This window comes from Papio anubis, chromosome 7 (genome assembly GCF_008728515.1).
Source record: "Papio anubis isolate 15944 chromosome 7, Panubis1.0, whole genome shotgun sequence".
In the NCBI taxonomy this organism is placed as follows: domain Eukaryota; kingdom Metazoa; phylum Chordata; class Mammalia; order Primates; family Cercopithecidae; genus Papio; species Papio anubis.
Window position 1 is genome coordinate 41,575,257 of NC_044982.1, and position 24,932 is coordinate 41,600,188.

Consider the following 24,932-nt stretch of genomic DNA (forward strand, 5'->3'; position numbering starts at 1 on the left):
AGATTACAGGCATGAGCCACCATGCCCGACCTGGTTTCTGTTCTTGAGATGCTTGGGATATAGAATGCCTGTGGTTACCTGTAGGGGAAGAGAGCACCGGACAGACATATAAGTTACCTCATGTCTTTCTGGAACCAACACGTGTACATATACCTGGAGAAATGCTGTAATGGGCAGAAACAGAGTTTTGAGGGAGCGCATGGAAGAGACTAATTCTGCCTGGGGAGCTAGGAAAGGCTTCCAAAGGTGACATGCAGACAGCTCTTGATCATAATCAAACCACAAATGATTATTGAGCATTCAAGGCTAGGCAGGGTGGGTAGGAGTACTGCCCCAGTTTTATAAATTAAAATATATAAATGAGGTCCAGAGATTAACCTTTTTCAGATTATAAAAATAGTAAATGTCAGAGCTGAGACAAGAACCTAGGTTTTTAGACTTAATCTAGTGTTCTTTCCATTGGCCCAAGCTGCCCTCTTCAAAACTGTGCTGATATCCCAAGCTGTGGCTAACCCGCCACCTAGAAGGCAGGTTGCTGGGCTACTGAAGACACTGCCAGGGATGCAGCCTAAGTTTGAATCCCAGCTCTTCACCTTACTAGCTATGTGCCATTGAGCAAATGACTTAATTTTGCTATGCCCATTTCATTATCTGCAAAAAACAAAAGAATGATCTACCTCACATAGTTATAAGATTTAAATAAGAGAATGCAGCTGGGTACAGTAGCTCATGCGTGTAACCTCAGAGCCTTGGGAGGCTGAGGCAGGTGGATCACTTGAAGTCAGGAGTTCAAGACCAGCCTGGCCAACATGGTGAAACCCCATCTCTACTAAAAATACAAAAATTAGCCAGGTGTGATGGTGCACACCTGTAATCCTGGTCACTCAGGAGGCTGAGGCAGGAGAATTGTTTGAACCTGAGGCGGAGGTTGCAGTGAGCCAAGATCATGCCACTGCACTCCAGCCTGAGAAACAGAACAAGACTCCATCTCATAAATAAATAATGAGAGAATGCATGGTAAGCTTTCAGCAGCACACTGTTCAATAAATTGTTAGCTGACATTGGTACCAACTGTATCATAACTATTGAGGACTTGAGTTAAGGATTGAAAACTGATAGCCCACAGGCCAAATCTAGCCCATGGATGCGTATTGTTTAATTGGAAGTAGCTGCAACATTTGTCAGGAGAGTCACGTGAAAACGTGGATTTCCAGCTTCATTTGGGGGGGTGGGGGGAAAAGATGATCAGGCAACCCTGGGTCTGCATTCCTGGATGGCAGCAATGGGCAGGAACGGAGTAAAGGCACAGGGCCTCCAGTTAGCCTCAGTCTCCATGCAGCCCACTTCACTGATTTATGCTGCCTGCCTGGGCCCCACAGGCATTTGAGTTGGCAAATCATTGCCACAAATAATCAAATGTGGAACCCAAATAAAAAGCAGATTAAAAACAGAGGCACTGCTCTATGTTAAGCAGGGCAGAAAGACTTGAGCCTTCCTGTTCACATTCACCCTTTGCCTGCCCTCAATCCATCCAACATCCGTCCCTCTCCACCGCCACCCAGCCCTGAGGTTGCTCTGGGAAATATTTAAGATCTACTCTTAAATAGTAAGTGTTAAATTGCAAGGGCCACTCTCTATACTGGTTCTCTAGTCAGTATAGAAATTAGATCTTATTATAAGAAAGGGTTTTTGTCTCTTTAATGAAGATATGAAAAGTAATGTACTAGAAGAAGTGGTGAAGTTGGAAAATTTGTAACCACCATGATACAGACTTAACAGGTTTGGACAATACTCCTCAACGAATGAGCAAGAAATTAGATCAGCTTATAGGGCAAAGGGTTAAGGGTGAACAGGTAACTGGCTTTTAGCCAGCTGTCAAGGGGGTCTAGATAAAGCACGCAAACCCCTCACTCATCATCTAGTAACAGAAGAAAGCCCCACCCTATCTAGGGTGCTCCCCTCACTCCGGAAGAAACTGGGTTCTGCCCTTTCAGGGCTGGAGTCCCAGCTCTGTGACAGTACTCTACCTCCTGCCAGAGCCACAGAGAACAAAGCGTGACTCTGCAACAAGTCGGCCCCAACAGTCTTTTATGTTTAAATAGAAAAAGGAGGAAGACTTGGACAATTTGACAGCAAGAGTTCCTGGGTAATGTGTTTACCTCATAGGCGTCTGTGAGTTGTCGAAGGCCTCTTTTCAGATAATGGAAGTGCTTCTCCCTCTGCAAAATAAGCCTGGAAAGACAAACAGCTTATAAGCCCATTCTAATAGCTTATGCTTCCACCACACGCACATATACGCACATACACACACACAGGTACACATTCAGCTTCAGGACGTCCCTCTGCAGTCACTGATTGGATAACCAGCAACTTCTCTGGTTCCAAAGAGCAACTAAACCAGAGAAAAGAAGCTCTTGTCTGAATGTCTCTAAAGCATCTGAAAACCATGCCAGCTGCCATTTTGAGTGAGATTTTGGTCTCCTAAAGGCAGTGACTTTGGGCTAACGGAAAAGCCACAATGCGCACACACAGCCAGGCATGGCTGACAGTCCACCCAGAAACTTCCTCCAGCATCTAAGAACAGATATCTTTGTAGCTCCCCATCCTGTAAGCAATCTAAATCTGAGTCTCGCCACGTCCCTGCCTCAGCCGCTGTCATTTCAGTTACCCCTTCTGGGATGACTTCTTCAAGGTCTATAGTGTGTACCCTGCCTGCCTCTCAGTTATCCATCTATTATTCCCTCCCTGAAATTCCACCTCCCACGTGTGACCCACAGCCCTGGCCAGAGGACCGTGTTCTGCAGCCAGTCGCTGTCCTTGGCTCTGAAGTCAACAATACTGGCTTTAAGATGGAATGTGCCGCCCATGGCCACCTGCACAGGCCGGGCAAAGTATGGAGGCTGCACTTCTTTCTTGGTCTGGCAGAAGGAGCCTGTGTGACTAGAGAAGGAAGGAAAAAGCACAGATTGTCAAGATGTTCCCTGCGCTTGTGGATTACAGAAACAAAGGAAACAGAACCATTCCCTTTGCTAGGTGTCAATTCCACAATTGTTTATCAAACTCCCACTGTACTCGGCTCAGAATAAGAGCCTTCAGTGGTAGTGCTTTCAGCTCACTGCACCCTCCACCTCCCAGGTTCAAGCGATTCTCCTGCCCCAGCCTCCTGAGTAGCTGGGACTATAGGCATATGCCACCACGTCCAGCTAATTTTTGTATTTTTAGTAGAGACAGGGTTTTGCCATGTTGGCCAGGCTGGTCTCGAATTCCTGACCTCAGGTGATCCACCCGCCTCGGTCTCCCAAAGTGCTGGGATTACAGGCATGAGCCACCGCACCCGACCCTTCATGTAGTCTTTACTTCAAAAACTTTCAATTTAGAAACGAGGTAAGTATATCAATGGCTACAAGGAAAGAATGGGTAGGTTTTGTAAGGGAAAAACATAAAATACTACTGAGGTTCAAAAGAGAGGGGATATCTCATGAAGAAAGGAATGATCAGGAAAGTTTGTGTGAAAAAGGAGGAATGTGCGATGAGTGGCCCTGGCAGAAGGAGAACATTTTAATTCAACTTTAAATAGCTGCAGGTAGCTAATGACTGTTACGCAGCACAGGTATAAAGCGCGCAAGAGGAGTGACAGGTGGGAGAATCTGGCCTCAATACAGGGATGAAAGAGGAATGGGAGAAAAGCAGCTGGGACCCTTTTTCTTTTTTTTAAACAAGAATCTGGGATGCTGACTGAGGTATTTCTACTCAATTTACTAGGCAAAGGGAAGTCCTAAAGGTATTTGAGATGAGAAAAGAAATGATCAGAACTGCACTTTAGAAAAACAGTAGGTACTGAGTATGTGTCTACAAACTGAAGTAACTGAAAACACTGCAGTGGGCAGAGAGATGGGGTGGGGAGGCAGGGTTAGAAGCGCTAAGGAGCTGACACAGTTGGGGCTACTTAGGGCCCAAACTAGCGTGTGACCCATGGTCAGTTGACTTTCAGATGTGTGGGTTTTAGGATGCTGGAAGTGCATTCAGGTGGGGATGTCAATCAGGCTGCTGGACACACACATGGGGTTCAGGAGAGGGATCCAGGTTACACACACAGACTGGGAAGCATTTATCTGCATGGAAGTGACAGGTGAAGCCACAGAAGATGAGAGGGCAGAGATAAAAGTTTGAAAACAAAACTGTGGGAAGACCCATCTCTAAGGGTTTAGAGGAGAACGAAGAGCCAGCGAAGGAGAGAAACAGCAGAGTTTACATATGCTGGGGAAGAGCAAAGGAAGTGTCATGTCACAGGCCATCAGGGAGGACAGAATTTCAGGAAGGTGTTTAACAGTGGCAGACGCTGCAGCAAGACTGAGGGAAAAGACAGCAAACCATAGAAGGGCCGGAGACCTCCAAGAACATTCAGAGCAGAGCTGAAGGCAAATTGTAAACAAGAGAAGGCTAGACGCAGTTTCTCTTTCAGGAAAGTCCACTCAGGATGCAGGGAGCACTCATCTGTGTGGGCAGGGTGTCCAGCACTGGGGTAGAGGCTGCTCTGTCCCCTAGAGCGACAGTCCAGAGGTGGACACAGATGTGAAAATGACAAGCAGAGCCCTGTACAATAAACACTGTGATCAGCTATGAGAAGAGATGGAGAGTCAGAAAACTCTTTCCAAAGGGAACAGCATTGAGGCTAAGGCTGGAAGGACATGAGTTAAACAGGCAAAATGAAGAAAACATCATGACACATTTAAGTTAGTTTAGTTCCGCTGGATCAAAAGTACAAGGCAGTAAGCAGAGAAATTCCACACTAAAAATGCAAAAGCCCAGAGGAAATCCATCAGGGAAGGTCCGTAAAGAGGACGGAGGAGGGCTGGAATGAGAGTATAGTAGGAGAGGTGAGCCTGGAAGAAGGAAGGATTCTACATTCTTGGAGCAAGAAATGATGGGTTCGAAGCTAGCGAAATACAGGACTCTGATGTGGGAAGGAGGAAACAGGAAATTCAGATGGGTCAACCTCGATTTTCTCAGGAACTAGGAGTCAAGATGGTGGGAGAGCTGTGGAATGGCCACAGTGGTGGGTATGTTAGGGAATCTACATGAGACGAATAAAAGGATTATAAGGCAGTTAGCGAAGGGCCAGTGAAATTAAGAAGCGTAACATGTTGGTGAAGCCAGTCAGCAGCCTCAGGAGAAACCAAGCCTGCTGACACCTTGGTCTTAGACTTCTGGCCTCCAGAACTGTGAGAAAATAAATCGCTGTGGTTTACTGTGCCCCATCTGTGATACTGTGTTATGGCAGCTCAAGCTAATACCCTCTCCCGTCCTTCATTCTCAACTCACCTCTATCCAAAAATCTTTTCTGTGTAGGAAGTTAAGAAAAGATAGAGCTCTTCCTATTTTTACCTGAACAATTCAGCCCCAAAACCATTCAATTACATGGAGCAGAATAAGAGAGGCTTCATGCAGGACTTGAGGGGGTGCAGGGTTGGACACAGGGTGTCAGCTCAAGTAGATGAGGAGGGCCCCCGTGTCACTGTGCAGAGGGTGACAGGAGAGCAAGTGGGTAAATCTATTAAGGCTACAGGAAGTCAGGTTTCCACTGTCTGAGAAGGAACTTGCACATCTGTGTGTACTGGGTAATGATTTAAATAGTATTTCTTATGAGGGGTGAGCCCACCGGGCTTCCAGACTCTTCGCAATGTGCCTCCACCCACATTACTCTCCAACCTCATCTCCACCCCTGAGCTCTGGTCATGCTGCCTTCTTTGAGCTCCGTTCCTGGCTTTACCACATGCTGTTCCCCCTGCCTGGAACACTCTCCCCATCCTTTAAGTTAGCCACCCCTATTCCACCTACAGATTCAGCTTAAATGTCACTTTCTCTAAGAAGCCTTCCCCAACTTCCCAATCCAAATTAGATTCTCCCAGCGATTCTCTCTCTCAAACTATCCCATTGGTAACTGTGTATTTGTGTTCATTTGTTTAATATCCACCTCCCCCACTAGACTAAGAGCCCAGCAGGGGCAGGCCCAGGGCTAGCCTTGCTCATGCTGGCTTCCCTCAGCCCAGCAGAGTGTCCTGTCCTTTGGAGACTCTCTAGATACTGATGCTGAAAGGATCACAAAGGCAGCAGAATGGAATGACAGCAAAGCCACTTCCTCCCTGCAATCCTGGGCCATCCTGGGAAACATGCATTTGATTGTGACAGATCAGAGGACAGGAGATTCAGTCCATTGTTGGTTCCTGGGGACTTTCTAAACTCACTAAAGCCAGGGGCCTCTCTAGTCAAAAAATAAGCACCTGGCATGTAAGTAATAAAGCAATTGAGGAAAGGTGAATTTATTTGTAAGACCTTGGAAAGAACAATAAGAAGAAGAGAATACATCCTCTACCTGCTCAGGATCTGGGAAATTCTAAAATTGTATCACATACAGGAATGGCAGAAAACCCGGGAGCTAAGCAGGTGCCTGTGAGAGACCTGCCTTGAGAACTTTAACTCAGAGTATTCTGGCTTCAGAGCCATTGCCAGCACTTAACCTCCAGGGCTCTATTAGCACAGGGACATTATCAATATTTCTCACTTCTGAGGAGCACCAGGCTCCTGTGCCCAGGAGAAAACAAATTTAAAATTACATGTGAGATAGGTATCTGTGTAGTTTATGCATTTCAGGTTTCTTATTAAAGCCAAGGTGATACATGCAAAAGGGTACATTCAAAAGGGTGTGAAACCGTGACAATACCCACAGGGAAGAAAAAATGAATTTTCATGGGAAAGCAGGACATGAATAAACAAAACCATGGAAAGCATGGTCAAAAAGTTCCTTGGGACTGACTACCTCACTCCAGGTAGACAGTCTCAACTTTAGAGAAGAAAATAATTTCTGGGAAGGGGATTAATTGTAGAATGTACTGACATTCAGCTACAGCCTTGACTTTGAGCCCAGTCTGCTATTCAACTTTGGCCCTGGAACGCTGAAAAGGCAAATGCCGACTTCAACATCATCACAGGCATCCCTGGACCTGTGCGTGGTCTGTGGTCCTGGGCGTGTGTGTGAGTCTGTCCCACTTGATCAGCATCATGACCTCAGACACACAAACAAGCCCTGCCGTCTAGATTTACTGCTAACAGCTGACCATGCACTTTAGCTAACAGTGAAGGTTACTTCCTGCATTAAAGTGTCAGACTTTAAAATTTTGGCTATTAAGATGTTAAATATTGAGACTGTGATAATAATTTAAAGTTCTGATAAATTTTCTAATTTATTCTTATATCCTCACTCATTCTATGATGGTGATGTTTGGCTTCAGCTTTATATTGATATGTTGATTTATATACTCAGCCATTCAGTCAAAATGTATAGTATCTCCAATATGAATTAGCATCCTTTAAAACACTCAATTTCATAGGCAACAATGATAAAATGGGTAATTGTGAAATTCCTGAAACTAACCCAGAGCCCTGATATATTCTATTTCCACAAGGATCCAAGCCCAGGAGGAACACATTTTTTTCCCCACCCATACCTGACCTACTATCTATGAATCAGGGGATTTCACTCCTTTAATATCATCTACCATCGCTCCCAAAAAACAACTGCTTCCTCCCAGACTATAACCTCCCATTTCCCCTCATATCTCAGTGTGAATAAAAGTCTTTCTTCAGCTCATGAGCTAAGGAAAAACAAATTTTCAAAAATGAATGAAAGAGACCAAGGGCTCTATCCTGATGGTAAATGAAAAGGGAATGTCAAATCATCAAAGGTTCGTGTAGGAAACAACAGAGGTTGTGTGTCCCCAGAGCCCAGGCAGTAGACAGTAACTCAGTCCAATCGGGTGAGTCATCGGCTTCAACTACAACAACAAAGCCCCTCTGAAAGCAATCACCCACACCCTCACCATGATGAAGTCTTGTCCCCTCTGGGGAAGCTAAGCTTGAACCAGCTTGTGCCTAGGGGCAGCGAACTGCCAAGGATACCGTTATATTTAAGAGTGCTGTTCTCCCAAGCTGTTTAAATAAATGGCGTCATTTGCTAATCTCTAGCTGTGTCTCATGACAAGAGGAATAATTCATTTTATTGAGGTCAGAGCATTGGGTTAATGCAGAGATTTGGTTTAGCAGTTAAGGGAAAGACTATACTACTAAGCTGATACTTTTCCTCCTTTCCTTCCCCAGGGAACGAAGATGAAGTTAACCCTCCCACCTGTCTTTCCCTATGAACACTTGCCTCTTCCAACTGTTTTCTGCCATGGCTAATCAGAAAAAGTTTCTTAAGGAAAAAGTGGCAAAAAAAAAAAGGTAACAAAGTTGGACCCATTTATAATGTTCTAGTAAGCGTAGTACCTAGACACTGACTTGCTAGGATTGAGTCTGTTAGGAGATCTCAAGAAGTCAAGAGACATGAGGAAGGAGGAAAGGCTGAACTTCAGACCTGCGACTGACTTCCCAACCAGAGTGAATCAGCCAGTGGCCTAACCACACTTTGTTCAGAGATGTCAAGGAAAAGTGTTCTCTTGGCCAGGTGCCGTGGCTCACAGCTGTAATCTCAGTACTTTGGGAGGACTGCTTGAGGCCAGGAGTTCAAGACAAGCCTGAGCAACACAGTGAGACCCCCATCTCTACAAAAAATAAAAATAAAAATAAGCTAGGCATGGTGATGCATTCCTATAGTCCCAACTACTGGGGAGGCTGTACTGAAAGGATTCACAGGAGTTCAAGGCTGTTGTGGGCTATGATCACGGTACTGCACTCCAGCCTGGGCAACAGAGCAAGACAGGGCAAGGCAGGGCAGGACAGCACAGGACAGGACAGGACAAGACAAGACAGACAGAAAGGAAAGAAAGTGAGAAAGAGAGAGAGAGAGAAAGAGAGAAAGAGAGAAAGAGAGAGAGAGAAAGAAAAGAGAGAGAGAAAGAAAAAAGAAAGAAAGAAAGAAAGAAAGAAAGAAAGAAAGAAAGAAAGAAAGAAAGAAAGAAAGAAAGAAAGAAAGAGAGAAAGAAAAGAAAAGAAGGAAGGAAGAAAGGAAGTAAGTTCCATCATTAAGATAAAATGGTGACCACACAGTTTTAGGCTACTGATCAATTTTGATGGCTGGAAATGTAACAAATAATAGTTTCAAAGAAAGAATCTGTGACTGCATGAGAAGTACTAATACGAGAATGAAATAACCTTATGAAATTCTAGTGTGACATATTACAAAACACTGGAAGAGAAAATAAAGGTTCAAATTAAATAATAAATTTCTTCCTATAATTCCCTTTTCAAAATACCTGACCTAACAGGACTCAGAAGACTTCAACTTGCTAAGCTCCAAGGAAAACAAAAGGCATTCTATTTCTTGTTTGAAATTTCATCCTTGGGATATGCTACACAATTACTAACAGGGAGCAGACATGGAGAAACTCAAACTTCCCATGTTTTTCCAGTCAAATAATAATCTACATCAAAGAAATCCATCCCTTGCCATCTCCCTGAACTCTAAACGTGTTTCAAAGTGCAATACGAAAAAGAAAAATCTGGGCCGGGCCCGGTGGCTCATGCCTGTAATCCCAGCACTTTGGGAGGCTGAGGCGGGTATATTACCTGAAGTCAGGAGTTTAAGATCAGACTGGCCAACACGGTGAAACCCTGTCTCTACCAAAAATACAAAAATTAGCCAAGTGTGGTGGTAGGCGCCTGTAATCCCAGCTTCTTGAGAAGCTGAGGCAGGAGAATCACTTGAACCTAGGAGGCGGAGGTTCCAGGGAGCCGAGATCATGCCACTGCACCCCAGCCTGGGCAACAAGAGTGAAACTCTGTCTCAAAAAAAAAGAAAAAGAAAGAAAAAGAAAAACCTGAGAGTTCTCATCTGAAGACCAGAGCAGCAGGCCACCACTAAACAAAAATCTGGAATTCCCCTCTCCATCTTCAGACCTCAGAATCCAGACCCCATGTAACACCTAGCAACTCAGCTCCAGTGGAGAATCGCTCTAAACAGTATTCTACCAGAGGGAGGAGAGGGGGTCATAGCATATCCAGGTAGCCACAAGGACAAGAAACACCATTACTGCAGCAGATGCTCCCCGTGGTTAGATTCCCTCAAGGAGGAAAGAAGAAAGGCTTACGCAGGATGGTGCTTTCCCAGATCCCCTCAAACTCCTAACCACAGCTTACCTTGGTACAAGGTGGTTGAACTTGTAAGAACTGAAGACCTCTTGGATCTTTTCTTCTACTTTTGCCTGGAAAGGATGCAGGAGATAGGAGAGAGAAAACAAATACAGATGAGACCTCCATCAGCTTTTTCTTCCTATTGCCACAAATGCCTATTGGCGAGGGTTGGTTGGTATGGTTTGGAACCTCATAGTACTGTTAAGACAGGGGTTCTGCAGGATGACAGGCTTAGGACAAGGCAAGAGGGAATCCCCTGTACCATGTTGGCATCACAACGGACTTTTCCAGAAACCGAATCCATAATATCCAAACTAATGGCAGTTTTGGTGTTTGGTTCCCTGGCACTAGTTACTCTGAGAGCAGATAAAGACAGATGTCTCTTGCTTGTGTAGGAGACCATATGCCACCCCGAAATATGCCTCAACGGCATAAGGATTATTTTGAGAAACTGCAGCTACAGGAGAAGCTCTGAAAACAGAGTATACCAGTCTGTGAGGGAAATTGACATCTATAAAGGAAATCTCCATTTGTGAGAGTGTTTCCCTCTCTGTACCAAAAGAGAAGGATGACTAACTCAGAGGAAACTATTATCAATGGAGAAGGCACCTACTGAAATCTGCAAAACAAACCTTACTCTTATTTACCATACTTGTCCTGTTCACCTCCCCATAACTGGCTTCCCCCACAAACTTCTCTGTTTTTAGTTGAAAATGCTATATAAGCTGGAGTTCTAGATCACCTCTTTCAGAATTACTCATTTTCCCCTGGGTATCTCCTATGTATACATGAAGTATACATGTTAACAAACTTCTGCTTGTTTTTCTTTTGTTACCCTGTTGTTTTGTTATAGAGGTTCCAGCCCAGAAATTAGAAGAGTAGAGGGAAAATGATTTTTTTTCTCCCCTCCACTTCAAATATGTATTCTTCCTGCTCTGTGAAGTTGTTTGGATGTTCGTTAACTCACCACTCTCAAATACATAATTAGTTTCTGCCAACAGTCATGCTTCTTATTGTAAAACTGAACAGTTAAAATATTAAAATCATTTGGGAGATTTATAACATCAATTGTTGAAACATCAAAACAAATAGCAAATTCTGGTCCTACGTCATGCACAGGACTCCACAGTCCCATAAAATGAAGGATCTCAGAAAGGTCACAAAAGAAATCAGATCTTTCTCTTCTGAAGACCACACCACAATGCTAAAACCAACCCACATGGTTGACAAAAATTGCAGGCTGGGTTCTGGACAGAAATACAGTTACAATTAAGCATGAATCAGGCTGCACTTCAGCCCACTTCCTGGTTGCTAAAAGTCTGACCATTTGTATCCCATCATTCCTATAGAGCCAGGATCTCTGACATTAGAATCCTAAGACTTTTGTTGCCAGGCGCGGTGGCTCAAGCCTGTAATCCCAGCAATTTGGGAAGCCAAGACGGGCGGATCACGAGGTCAGGAGATTGAGACCATCCTGGCTAACACGACGAAATCCCATCTCTATTAAAAATACAAAAAACTAGCCGGGCGAGGTGGCGGGCGCCTGTAGTCCCAGCTACTCGGGAGGCTGAGGCAGGAGAATGGCATGAACCCGGGAGGCGGAGCTTGCAGTGAGCTGAGATCCAGCCACTGTACTCCAGCCTGGGCTACAGAGCGAGACTCTGTCTCACTTTTGTTTAAGGATCATCTAAGATGTTTTTCAGACTTTGAAGTCCAGCAATCAGTTTGAAAACCCCCACAGAGGAACAGAATCTGCCTGAGAATACAGCTTCCTTATCTCCCTGTCAATGACTTCACCCTACATTTTTCAACCAATCAACAAACTCCACACTCCACACTTCAGCCTACTCCAAAACCCTTAAAGCCCTAACCCCAAATTACTCAAAGGAGAGTTTGAGGATTCTTCCCATCTCCTCATGAGGTGACCCTATGACTAAACCTCCTTCTCTGCTGCAACCCCCATCTTTTTTTTTTTTTTTGAGACGGAGTCTCTGTCACCCAGGCTGGAGTACAGTGGCGCGATCTTGGCTCACGGCAACCTCCGCCTCTCGGTTTCAAGAGATTGTCCTGCCTCAGCCTCCCAAGTAGCTAGGATAACAGGTGCCCACCACCCCACCCAGCTAATTTTTGTATTTTTAGTAGAGGCAGGCTTTCACCGTGTTGGCCAGGCTGGTCTCGAACTCCTGACGTCAGGTGATCCACCCACCTCAGCCTCCCAAAGTGCTAGGATTACAGGCATGAGCCACCATGCCCAGCCAACCCCTTGGTGTACTGACTTGCTGAGTGGTTCAGGCAACGGTTGTAGTCACAATGTGGTCTCATGGGAGAGCTCCTGTATACAAGGTATAGTAATGAGGGAGGGTCTGGTTAATAGGACTGGGATTCACCTTCCTTGGCATTCCTAATCTTTGTAGTGAGACATGTTTTTGTTGAGATTTCAAGATACATAAATATCTCCCTGGGAAACTTCAAAAATGAGTCATTTATTTCTGAAACACCCATTGAGGTAGAGCTCCTAGTCCCTTTGAGAAGCATGCAAGAATTATCTGTGATGATGAGGGGAGCAGTGATATGAATCATCTAAAATGGCAGCCAATCTAAAATTAATTTACATCTGGTTTTAGAACATGCTTTGATATTTGCTTCTGAACATGAATTTGAGGGATGATCTGTTTAAAAGGTTACAATACTTCAAAAAACAGACTGACGTCACCATGAGAATCTGACTTGGCAGAAATAAGAAAGTTGTCCCAGAATCATCATAATTCTTTTTCCATTCCCGACACTCACACAGCTAAAATAAAGCACCAGCCTAAATGAAACACAGACTGCATTTCTCAGTCATGCCTATAAGCTGAATGAGATAGAAAAATATACAAGAAATTGCTAAGATCATTAAATAAAGATTTGCCTGTGATATACCATCATCCCTCAGTATCCATGGGGGATTGGTTCCAGGATCTCCCAGGATACCAAAATCTGGGGATGCTCAAGTCCTTGATATAAAATACTGGAGTATTTGCACAAAACCTATACAACCCTCCCATATAATCACAAGTAGCTTAACTACAGGGATACATTCTGAGAGACGCCTTCTTAGGTGATTTCATCATGGTGTGAACATCAGAGTATACTCACACCAACCTGGGTGGTACAGCCTACCACACACGTAGGCTGTATAGTGTGGCCTATTGCTCCTGGGCCACAGACCTGTACAGCATATTACTGCATTGAATACTGTAGGCAAATGTAACACAATAGTAAGGACCTGTCTATCTAAAAGTATCTAAACATAAAAAAGGTAGAGTGAAAATACAGTACTATCATCTTTCCAGACCACTGTGGTATATGTAGTCTGTTGATTGTTATATGGCACACGCCTGTATTTTAAATCATCTCTAGATTACTTATAAAACCTCCTAGTACAATATAACTGCAATTGAGAAAAGAATAGCTCAGAGCAGTCTGAGTTATGTGAGGTATGCAAAATTTATCAGGCCCAGAGAGACCGAGTATAGGACTTCATTTATGCTTCCAACACCCATGTCCGGGGGCAGTTATTTAAAGGCATTTCATTCCTCCCTAGCTGCCTCATCCATTATCTTCATGTTTCTGGAATTTGTGATACAAAGAATAATGTATACCTTATGTAATTTTAATGTAAAGTCTTGGTAAACAATTTAGGAATAGCCTCTTCTTTTCCTTTATTTATTTTTCTTTCAGTCGGCTTTTTGGGTAACTATTCTTTTTTTCTTTTTTTTGAGACAGTCTTGTTCTGCCAGGCTGGAGTGCAGTGGCGCCATCTCAGCTCACTGCAACCTCCACCTCTAGGGTTCAAGTGATTCTCCTGCCTCAGCCTCCAGAGTAGCTGGGACTACAGGCGCATGCCACCATGCCTGGCGATTTTTTTTTTAATTTTTTGTAGAGACGGGGTTTCACCATGTTAGCCAGGATGGTCTCGATCTTCTGACCTCGTGATCCACCGGTCTCCGTCTCCCAAAGTGCTGGGATTACAGGCATGAGCCACAGCACCTGGCCCTGGCTATTCTTGTCCTTTAAAAACCTACTTGTAACTGTTGCTAATTAAGAGTGTATAATGAGGGCAACTTGAATCTATGCTCTTGGGTTGCAATCTTCAAGCTTGGCCCAAATAAACTCTCTACTTACATTAACTTTGCCTCAGCTTCTTCCTTTTAGGTTAACATAATAACGAGAAAATAAGTCTGCACTTATTCAGTACAGATACAATTTTTTTTTCCAAATATTTTTGATCTGTGGTTGGCTGAATCCACAGATGGAGAACCCACGGATATGGAGGACCAACTGTACTGTTTCATCTAAGTGAGTTAATGAATTCTGAATGACACAAAATCAAGTGGGAAGAAAATTCACTTCCTTTATCCCAATACAAGCCTATTAAAATCCATATGACTTAATAATATTCAAAGGCTAATGCATGAACCCACCTTCCCCTTAGCATCCTGGCACTTAAGATGCCTAGGCAGGAAAGCTACCAGCCAGGAACTCCTTAATCAGAAGTCCCATCTTCAGCTTTCTTGCGGGAAAGCAGCCAAGTACTACGCAAGAAAAATGGAGGTTTATTTCTAAGCTAAGACACCTGACAAAAACATAGAAATATGTCATACTGCAAGGTGGAAAATGCTTAAAATTTTCCCAACATAGTGTCCTTTTCTTTGGTGTTCCTAATCATTTCTTCAGAATGAACAAGTGATTTTCTAATGCAGTTAGTAACTGACTCATATCTGAAAAATCAAGTTATGAATTCTGATGACTGTGTATTACAGGTCAACTGTTCATAACAATGAATAATTGTCTCTTAAGAACTGATAATATTCTGGTATATTTCTCTTTTTTTTCTTAACAGGTCCCATGGAGAACTAAGAACTAGTGTATTTTTTAACAGCTTTATTGAGATATAATTCATATACCATTCAACTCACTCATTTAAACTGCACAAATCAATGACTTCTAGCATATTCATAGATTTGTGCATCCATTACCATCAATTATAGAACATTTCACTTCCCCGAAAAGTAACCCCACACCTCTTAAGCATCAAATCCAATTTATCATTCTCCCCACTGCTAACCACTAATTTACTTTCTTTGTTTTTGAGATGGAGTCTCACTCTTGCCCAGGCTGGAGTGCAGTGGTGTGATTTCGGCTCATTTCAACCTCTGCCTCCCAAGTTCAAACGATTCTCCTCCTAAGTAGCTGGGATTACAGGCACCCACGACCATGCCCAGCTAATTTTTTGTATTTTTAGTAGAGACAGGGTTTTGCCACGTTGGCCAGGTTGGTCTTGAACTCCTGACCTCAAGTGATCTGTGCGCGCCTTTGCCTCCCAAAGTACTGGGATTACAGGCATGAGCCACCATGCCTGGCCCATTAGTTTACTTTCTATCTCTATAAATTTACCTGTCTGGAATTGTATATAAATGGAATCATAAAAGCTGTGGTCCTTTGCAGCTGGCTTCTTTCACAAACATGTTTTCAAAGCTCATCTATGCTGTAGCATGTACCAGTACTCCATTTCTTTTTATTCACATTATTTCACCAAATAATATTCCATGGTGTAGATATATCACATTTCGTTTACCAGTTTATCAGTTGGTGGACATTTTGGCTGTTTCCATTTTTTGGCTATTAGGAATAATGCTGCTATGAATCACAGAAACCATTCCTCTTACTCAAGAAACAGGTTCTCCAGAAACTAAGCTAAACTTGTTTGAAATGTAAATTCTCAGGTATTCTCAGCAGAGACCTACTTAGCGGGCGGGGTCCACCCGACTTCTTTTCACAAGTCCTCCAGTGGATTCTGATGCAAAGCTAATGTTTGTGAACACTGTCAGAATCAAAATGGAGTCATTTGTGTTTAAAAATCCTGACAAATAAAGCCGGGGACAGCTATGAAGAGAGGGTTCTCATGCATCAATGCCTGATTAACAAAAACTATCCCAAATGGCTCAGCAAAAACCACAACCCTGCACAAAGGTCATCACGACCTTACACAAAAAATATTTCCACGAGGACATCTGTCCAGCAATTAATTGCCTGTCCAATCTCAGACTGGTCACACTTGTTACTGATCCTTGTAGCCAATAATAATCATCTTAAAAGAATTATACAATCCTCTTTATTCCTTGAAAAACCTTTGTCTTCCTTTACCTCCTTGAATATGCACATAGTTTACTGTGGCACAAAGATTCCCATTGCAATACACTATTCCCAAATAAGTGTCATGTTCTTTTAGAGAGCCTCTCTCTGTTAATTTAGGTTGAAAGTTTGATAAAACTTAAACAATCCCTTAAAACAAGGATTTTTTTTTTTTTTTTTTTTTTTGAGGAGTCTCGCTCTGTGGCCCAGACTGGAGTGCAGTGGCCGGATCTCACCTCACTGCAAGCTCTGCCTCCCAGGTTTACGCCATTCTCCTGCCTCAGCCTCCCGAGTAGCTGGGACTATAGGCGCCTGCCACCTTGCCCGGCTAGTTTTTTGTATTTTTTAGTAGAGATGGGGTTTCACCGTGTTAACCAGGATGGTCTCAATCTCCTGACCTCGTGATCCGCCCGTCTCGGCCTCCCAAAAGTGCTGGGATTACAGGCTTGAGCCACCGCGCCCAGCCAAAACGAGGTTTTTATTAGTGGCAATGGTCACTAAATTTCAGCTCAGAGGTTGATGCGTAAAGTTTTACCTCAAATAGTACATTCTTCATTCATAATTAATTTAAAAAAACAGTAACGTACTTTTCTTCTCAACTAGTAAAGGATAAACAAAGATAACAAACCTTTTTAAATGTTTAACAAACAAAAATTTATCTAAATAACCTAACATTTTGAATGTTCAGAAGACCAGAATATGCCACCTCAAAACATGACTGTAGGAGACCAGAATATGTCTTCCCATGATAGGCTTCTTTGGCGTAAGGATTATTGTGAGCTGATTATTTTGAGAAAAAGCAGACAAAGGAAAAGCTCTGAAAACAGAGTAGAAGTTACCCCATTTGTAAGGGAAAATTACATCTATGAAAGGAAATCGGCCGGGCGCGGTGGCTCAAGCCTGTAATCCCAGCACTTTGGGAGGCCGAGACGGGCGGATCACGAGGTCAGGAGATCGAGACCATCCTGGCTAACACGGTGAAACCCCGTCTCTATTAAGAAATACAAAAAACTAGCCGGGCGAGGTGGCGGGCGCCTGTAGTCCCAGCTACTCGGGAGGCTGAGGCCGGAGAATGGCGTGAACCCGGGAGGCGGAGCTTGCAGTGAGCTGAGATCCGGCCACTGCACTCCAGCCTGGGCGACAGAGCGAGACTCCGTCTCAAAAAGAAAAAAAAAAAAAGAAAGGAAATCTCCATTTGCCTCTCTTTCTGTACCAGGAAGACAAAGATGACTCTAAGCCACTAGGAACTCTTACCAATGGAGAAGGCACCAGGCATGCCTAAATCTGCATAACAAATCTTATCCTTGTTTACTGTGCTTTTCCTGGTCACCTCCCCATTCCAGGCCTCCCCAACATCCTTCTTTGTTTCAGCTGAACATGGTAGTTAAGCCTGAAGTCTATGCCACCTCTTTGAGATTTACTCATTTTGTAATCGCCCAACGGGTTCTTCCTGCTTGCTGCACAGACAAAACCAATTCACTGAGACCATAGCCTTGCAATAAAGAAAGACTTTAACTGACATGCAGCTGCCCACACCATGCTGGAGACAGAGTTATTACTCAAATCAATTTTCCCAAAGGTTTGGAGGTTTTCCAAGGATAGTTTGGTGGGCAGGGGGTTAGGGAATGGGAATGTTGGTTGGTTGGGGATGAAATCATAGGGGTGTGGAAGGAAGATGGTCCTCCTGCACTGACTCAGCCTCTGGGTGGGGCCACAGGACCTGTTTGTGTGGAGTCAGCCAGTCAGAAATGCAAAAATCTGAAAAGACATCTCAAACGGCCAATCTTAGGTTCTGCGATTGGGATGTTATCTACAGGGGTAATTGAGAAAGCTCTAAATCTTGTGACCTCCAGAATAATCGCTGGTTATCCTTTACACCTACATCTCAGCAGAATTGAATTCAGGACCCTCTCACAATCCTAAAGGGAGATTGTCTTTGCAAAATTATGACCATAAGAGAAATCTGACAAGACTCCAACCAATCAAGCAAGACTCCATTTCTACTTTTTTTAAATGTGAAATGAAAAAAGGCAAAATGACAGTGTGACAATTTATGTGAATTTTTAAAAACATGCACAAATCCAGTTGTTTATGAATGCATAAAAGGATTAAAAGTGAAGTGGAAGGATGCACACACAATTCATGATAAGGGCTGCTTCTGGAAAGGGTGAGAGGCACACTGAACTGGGGATAGGGTTAAAGGAGGCTTTGGCTATATTTCTAATTGCTTTCCTTTAAACAAAAAAAGATGTTAGCAACTGGTAATTCTCAGTTACAGAAAAATGGCTGTTAATTACATTATTATACTTTTGTTAACCATAAATTCCTTTAAAAAAAAAAAAACAGGAAAAGGATTTCAAAGTGCTTAGTTTTGTGATGCCTCATCCCCCACACCTACATAGATAGGCAGGTCACAACATATGCAGAAGCTGTGTTCTCAAAGTTCATTGGTTTTTAGACCTTATTCATTTTCCCATCAACACAACATTATACCTGTTAGGTTCCAAGGCCAGCTCTCGCAGTACTTAATGTATAACCTAACAAATGTTAAGCCTACCAGTACCTCTCTCACCTTCTCTAATCATGAGATAACTGATCACTCAGGATATGGCAAACAGGGAACACAAGAGTTGAGTTTACCCCTCCTTCTGATAGGGCACAGGCTAGATGTATCTTTTCTTTTCTTACTTTCTCTCTCCTCTGTTTCTTTCTTATAATAGAGATGGACTTCACCCTGTTGCACAGGCTGGTCTCAAATTCCTGGCCTCAAGCAGTTCTCCTGCCTAAGCCTCCCAAAGTGCTGGGATTACAGGCATGAGCCACTGTGCCCAGCCCAGGCTTGGCTGTTTCTTTTCTTTTTTCTTCTTCTTTTTTCTTTCTTTTTTTTTTTGAGACAGAGTTTTGCTTTTGTCGCGCAAGCTGGAGTGCAATGGCATGATCTCAGCTCACTGCAACCTCCACCTCCCAGGTTCAAGCGATTCTCCTGCCTCAGCCTCCTGAGTAGCTGGGACTACAGATACCTGCTACAAGCCTGGCTAATTTTTGTATTTTCAGTAGAGACAGGGTTTCACCAAGTTGGCCAGGCTGGACTGGAACTCTTGACCTCAGGTGATTCACGTGCCTCAGCCTCCCAAAGTGCAGGGATTACAGGTATGAACCACTGCACATGGCCCCAGGCTAGGTGTTTCTATGTACAGAATATTTTCAAGTTGTTGGTCAGGTTTTATACATACATACATATACATACATACACATATATGCACACAGGTATATAATATATACATGTATAATATACACATATATCTTTAAAATACATAATATAAACTAAGTATGTATCAATTTATAAACTATACACGTATATATGACATAAACTAATGTAGTCATGCGCCACATAAGGATGTTTTGGTCAACAGCGGACCAAATATTCCACGGTAGTCCCGTAAGACTATGATGGAGCTGAAAAATCCCTACGGCCTAGTAACAGAGCCTTCATAATGTAGCACAAAGCACTACTCACATGCCTGTGGTGACGCTGGTGTAAACAAACCTACTGCACTGCCAGTGTTATAAAAGTATAACACATACAATTATATATAGTACATAACACTTGATAATGATAATAAACTACATTACTAATTCATATATTTACTATACTATATATTATTTTAAAGTGTATCTCTACTTATTAAAAAAATTAACTATAGGCCGGGCGCAGTGGCTCAAGCCTGTAATCCCAGCACTTTGGGAGGCCGAGACGAGTGGATTACGAGGTCAGGAAATCGAGACCATCCTGGCTAACACGGTGAAACCCCGTCTCTACTAAAAAAATACAAAAAACTAGCTGGGCGATGTGGCGGGCACCTGTAGTCCCAGCTACTCGGGAGGCTGAGGCAGGAGAATGGCGTGAACCTGGGAGGCGGAGCTTGCAGTGAGCTGAGATCCGGCCACTGCACTCCAGCCTGGGCGACAGAGCCAGACTCCGTCTCAAAAAAAAAAAAAAAAAATTAACTATAAAACAGCCTAAGGCAGGTCCTTCAGGAGGAATTCCTGCAGAAGGCACTGTTATCCTAGGAGATGACAGCTCCATCCTATTATTGTCCCTGAAGGCCTTCCAGTGGGAGGAGATGTAGAGACGGAAGGCAGTGACACTGACTATCCTGACCCTGTGTAGGTCCAGGCTAATGTGTGCGTTTGTGTCTTAGTTTTTAACAAAAAAGTTTAAAAGGTAAAAAGAAAGTGAAAAAATTTAAAAGGAGAAAACAGCTTACAGAATAAGAATATACAGAAAATATTTTTGTACGGCTTGTGTTTTAAACTGTTATCACAAAAGAGTCAAAAAGCTGTAAAAAAAATTTTTAAGTTTATAAAGTAAATAACTTACAGTATGCTAAGTTTATTATTGCAAGAAAAAAGCGTATGAATAAATTTAGTGTAGCTGAAGCGTACCATGTTTATTTTTATATTTCATAATGTCTGTTCAGTAAGCGTACAGTATTTATAAAGTCTATAGTAGCGTACACTCATATCCTGGGCCTTCACATTCACTCACCGCTCACTCACTCACTCACCCAGAGCAACTTCCAGTCCTGCAAGCGCCATTCATGCTGAGTTCCCTAGATAGGTCTACCATTTTTATCTTTTATAACGTATTTTTAGTTTACCTTTTCTATATTTAGATATGTTTAGATACAAAAATATGTACCATTGTGTTCCAATTGCCTGCAGTATTTAGTACAGTAACATGCTGTATAGGTTTGCAGCCCAGGAGCAACAGGCTATACCTTACAGCCTAGGTGTGTAGTAGGCTATGCCATCTACATGTGCTAAGTACACTCTATGATGTTCACACGACAAGGAAATTTCCTACTGACAATGTATTTCTACTGTTATTAAGTGATATATAACTATATGTATATTAGTTTGTATTGTTTGATGATGGAGAGATTGTGTTAAACTCTAGGGGCCAGGGATCAAGTAACTGTACTAGAGTCCCCAAGACTTAGGTGCCATGGCAACAAATAAAAGAAGAGCTAACCAAAAGGCTGCATTCTCGACAACTGCATTCTCGACAGCTCTGTTTAAAAGATATTTCATGGCCAGGTGCGGTGGCTCACGCCTGTAATCCCAGCACTTTAGGAGGCCGAGGCGGGAGGATTACGAGGTCGGGAGATCGAGACCATCCTGGCTAACACCGTGAAACCCCGTCTCTACTAAAGAATACAAAAAATTAGCCGGGTGTAGTGGCGGGTGCCTGTAGTCCCAGCTACTTGGGAGGCTGAAGCAGGAGAATGGCGTGAACCCAGGAGGCGGAGCTTGCAGTGAGCCGAGATCGCACCACTGTAATCCAGCCCGGGGGACAGAGCAAGACTCCGTCTCAAAAAAAAAAAAAAAAAAGATATTTCATGGAGTTTTTCATTTAATCAACAGAAATTCAATCAATAGGCCAGGCATGGTAGCTCAACGCCTGAGTGTTGTCTCCTGAGGCAGGAGAATCGCTTGAACCCGGGATGCAGAGGTTACGATGAGCGGAGATCGCGCCACTGCACTCCAGCCTGGGCAACAAGAGTGAAACTCTGTCCCAAAAAAAAAAAAAAGAAAGAAAGAAAGAAATCCAATCAATAAAAGCAGAGAATAGTTTCCATTCAGTAAGTGGTAAACAACAACTAATGCATTTGGCACTTTCTCTTTCAGAGCTTCTATCTAAAGCCAATCTCAGGAGGTACCAACTTTCACACCAGGCACTATCACTTCCCTGCTTCCTAAATCTCCCTCCTCTCCCAGAGACAGACTGTTTCAGAAAGTAGATTTGCTGCCTACGATTCATGTCATTGAAGCTGCAGTAAAAGAATCATTAATATATGAAATATAAGGCAAGACTTTTCAAAAAAACTATCCCTCAGAAAATACAAGTCACTTTATATGCAAATACTTACAAAGTACTTCTTGCTGTAGGAAGTTTTTCAATTTCTTTGTTTTAAATATGAAGTACCAGCTGGGGATGACACAATAGCCTAAAACAACCTCAGTTAAGGTGTGGTTTGGGTTGCTTTGGCTAATGGTAATCAGTGAAACGAGATAAATTAAACACAAATTTAGTAATTATTCCTGGAAATACAAACTCACACTTTCATGTGCAAACTGCCATTGTAAGGCCAGCCCTTTATTTTGTTTATTCATTTTTTACTTTTTTTAGAGACAGAGTCTCACGCTGTTGCCCAGGCTGTCTCGAATTGGTGGGCTTAAGCTAACCACCCACCTGGCCTTCCAAAGTGCCAGGATTACAGGTATCAGTCACCATGCCTGGCCAGTAAACCAACGTTTTAAAGATCATTTTAGCCGGTGCGGTGGCTCATGCCTGTAATCCTAGCACTTTGGGAGCCCAAGGCAGGCGGATAGCTTAAGTTCAGGACCAGCCTGGGCAACACAGCGAAACCCTGTCTCTACAAAACAATACAAAAAGTAGCCGAACGTGGTAGCGCACGCCAGTAGTTTCAACTACTCAAGAGGCTGAGGTGGGAGGATCACTTGAGCTTGGAAAGTTGCTGCAGTGAGCTATGATCATGCCACTGTACTCCAGCCTGGACAAGAGTGAGACCCTGTCTTTAAAAAAAAAAGGAGACCATTTGAAAAAGTAATAAAGTGGTTAAGTTGCAGTGACCACAAATATATACCAACTGGACATACTGTAAAAAAAAAAAAAAAATTCTAGGCTCACGTCTGTAATCCCAACGCTTTGGTAAGCCAAGGCAGGCCTGTGAGGTCAAGGCTGCAGTGAATGGTGACTGCATCACCACACTCCAGCCTGGGCGACAAAGTGAGACACTGTCTTAAAAAAAAAAGTCTAATGTTATGCAAGTGGATACTTGTAACTTGGAATAAACTATTCAGTGGTAACACCTTATTCATATTCAAAAAGGATGTATCTCAAGAACTGAACATGTGGTCCGGAAATCCATATTGGCTGACTCAAAAAGTGGCTCCAGTGATGATTAAAAATAGTGAAGTCAAAGATGCATGTGAAGAGTCTGAAAAGATACATTTTATAAATAAGAGGAGGAGAAAAACCAGCATTTCTAAATTAGTGTTACTTTACAAAGTAGGTGATTTTAAGTAGGTATATGGACCCAAATTTAAATGTAAATTATGTAAGCAGGTATTTTTCACTTATATACCTAAAGGTACATGTATTTTAAACTTAACCAAAAACAACCTTTTGGACTTTTTAATGGGGAAATTTTGATATGCAGGATTACTTTACACTTGGGCAATATTGAATTTCAATAAAATAAAATGGATTCAGAAAGCTAGCCAACTGACCACTTAACCAAGTAGAGGACCGGTTCCTTCTACCAGAGGCATAAAAAATGGGGAAGTTTTATCATATTTAGTGATTTGTTCCACCTCTGTTTACTAATATTTTGGATCCTATAAGCTGAAACAAGTCAACAGCAGAAGGTCAGGATTCTGTTCCGCTGCTCCCTCCTTAGGATATGTGGTGGTCCACTGCCTAAACCTGAAGCCAGCACATCACCTGCCTCTCAACACCCTGATGGGGGCCCACCTGCCCATCTCACCTCATTTCCTACCACGTCCAACCTGCACCCACCACTCCTGGTAAGCCGTCTTACTGCCCCCAGTCAAGCCTAAGCCTTCCCTCAAAACAGTTCCCCCTCCTAGAATGGCTGCCCCGAACTCTAATTTTTACAGCCCTACCCAGTTCCACGTTCTCCATGAAGTCATCCTGACCACCTCAGCCCACACAGATGGCTTTTCAACTCCCTAAAATCCTCATGCAAAGCAGTCATAATTTAGCACTCTGTGACTGCCTATAGCATATTCTTCTTCTTTCTTTCTTTTTTGAGATGGAGTCTTGCTCTGTCACCCAGGCTTCAGTGCAATGGTGCAATCTCGGCTCACTGCAACTTCCGCCTCCCAGGTTCAAGAGATTCACCTGCCTCAGCGTCCTGAGTAGCTGGGATTACAGGTGTGCACCACCACGCCTAGCTAATTTTTGAATTTTTTTAGTAGAGATGGGGTTTCACTATGTTGGCTGGCCTAGTCTCAAACTCCTGACCTCCAGTGATCTGCCTGCCTCAGTCTCCCAAAGTGCCAGGATTACAGGAGTGAGCCACCGTACTCGGCCTTCCAGCATATTCTTTTTTATCTAAGATAAAAGAATTTTGAGGGCAGGGATCAGGACTAATAATTCTCTAATATTCCCCTCAGAGTTCAAGTTACTTGATGGACAATGAACCATGCCAATGGTTCAATGACACCATGCCATTTCAAGTGGAGGATGCTTTTGCCTCTGTTCAAAGACAAACTAAAAGAAAAACAGTAGTATCTTTTGTAAACACCTGTTTTTGGCAAGGCTGTTACCTCTGAGACTATCAGTATTAACCTACTGGCCTGAATCAGAGTGTTTGCAATGGGATGATTCCAGATGGCACAATAAGGCAGGCAGGCACTAACAATACAACCACGTCTTGTTCTCTAGTGTCACGAAAGGCCCTCCCTGCATCTGCATTAACAAAATAGCTTAGCAAGGTAGAGACCTTCATAAAAATATCCAGAGCTGACCATTTCTCATTACCTCCACTACCGTCACTGTGAGCTAAGCCACCGTCACC

At 43.1% G+C, this 24,932-nt stretch overlaps 2 protein-coding genes across 4 annotated transcripts in view; one reads left to right on the forward strand and one right to left on the reverse strand.

Annotated features, from left to right (window-relative positions):
- The window catches only part of MAX (MYC associated factor X), a 96,952-nt gene extending 88,372 nt beyond the window's left edge, over window positions 1-8,580 (forward strand). Inside the window, exon 3 of one of the 2 annotated variants that reach the window (XM_031668052.1) lies at window positions 8,155-8,580. In XM_031668052.1, the coding sequence (XP_031523912.1) occupies window positions 8,155-8,235 (81 nt within the window). In that variant the 3' untranslated portion in view covers window positions 8,236-8,580. The remainder of the gene's footprint in view (window positions 1-8,154) is intronic. The other variant, XM_031668051.1, reaches the window with a different exon arrangement.
- The window catches only part of FNTB (farnesyltransferase, CAAX box, beta), a 77,759-nt gene that overhangs the window by 48,274 nt on the left and 4,553 nt on the right, over window positions 1-24,932 (reverse strand). For both annotated transcript variants that reach the window (XM_031668046.1, XM_031668047.1), the window contains exons 2-3: window positions 10,132-10,196; window positions 2,160-2,232 (exon numbers count right to left, since the gene is read on the reverse strand). In XM_031668046.1, coding sequence (XP_031523906.1) covers window positions 2,160-2,232; window positions 10,132-10,196 — 138 coding nt within the window. The remainder of the gene's footprint in view (window positions 1-2,159; window positions 2,233-10,131; window positions 10,197-24,932) is intronic.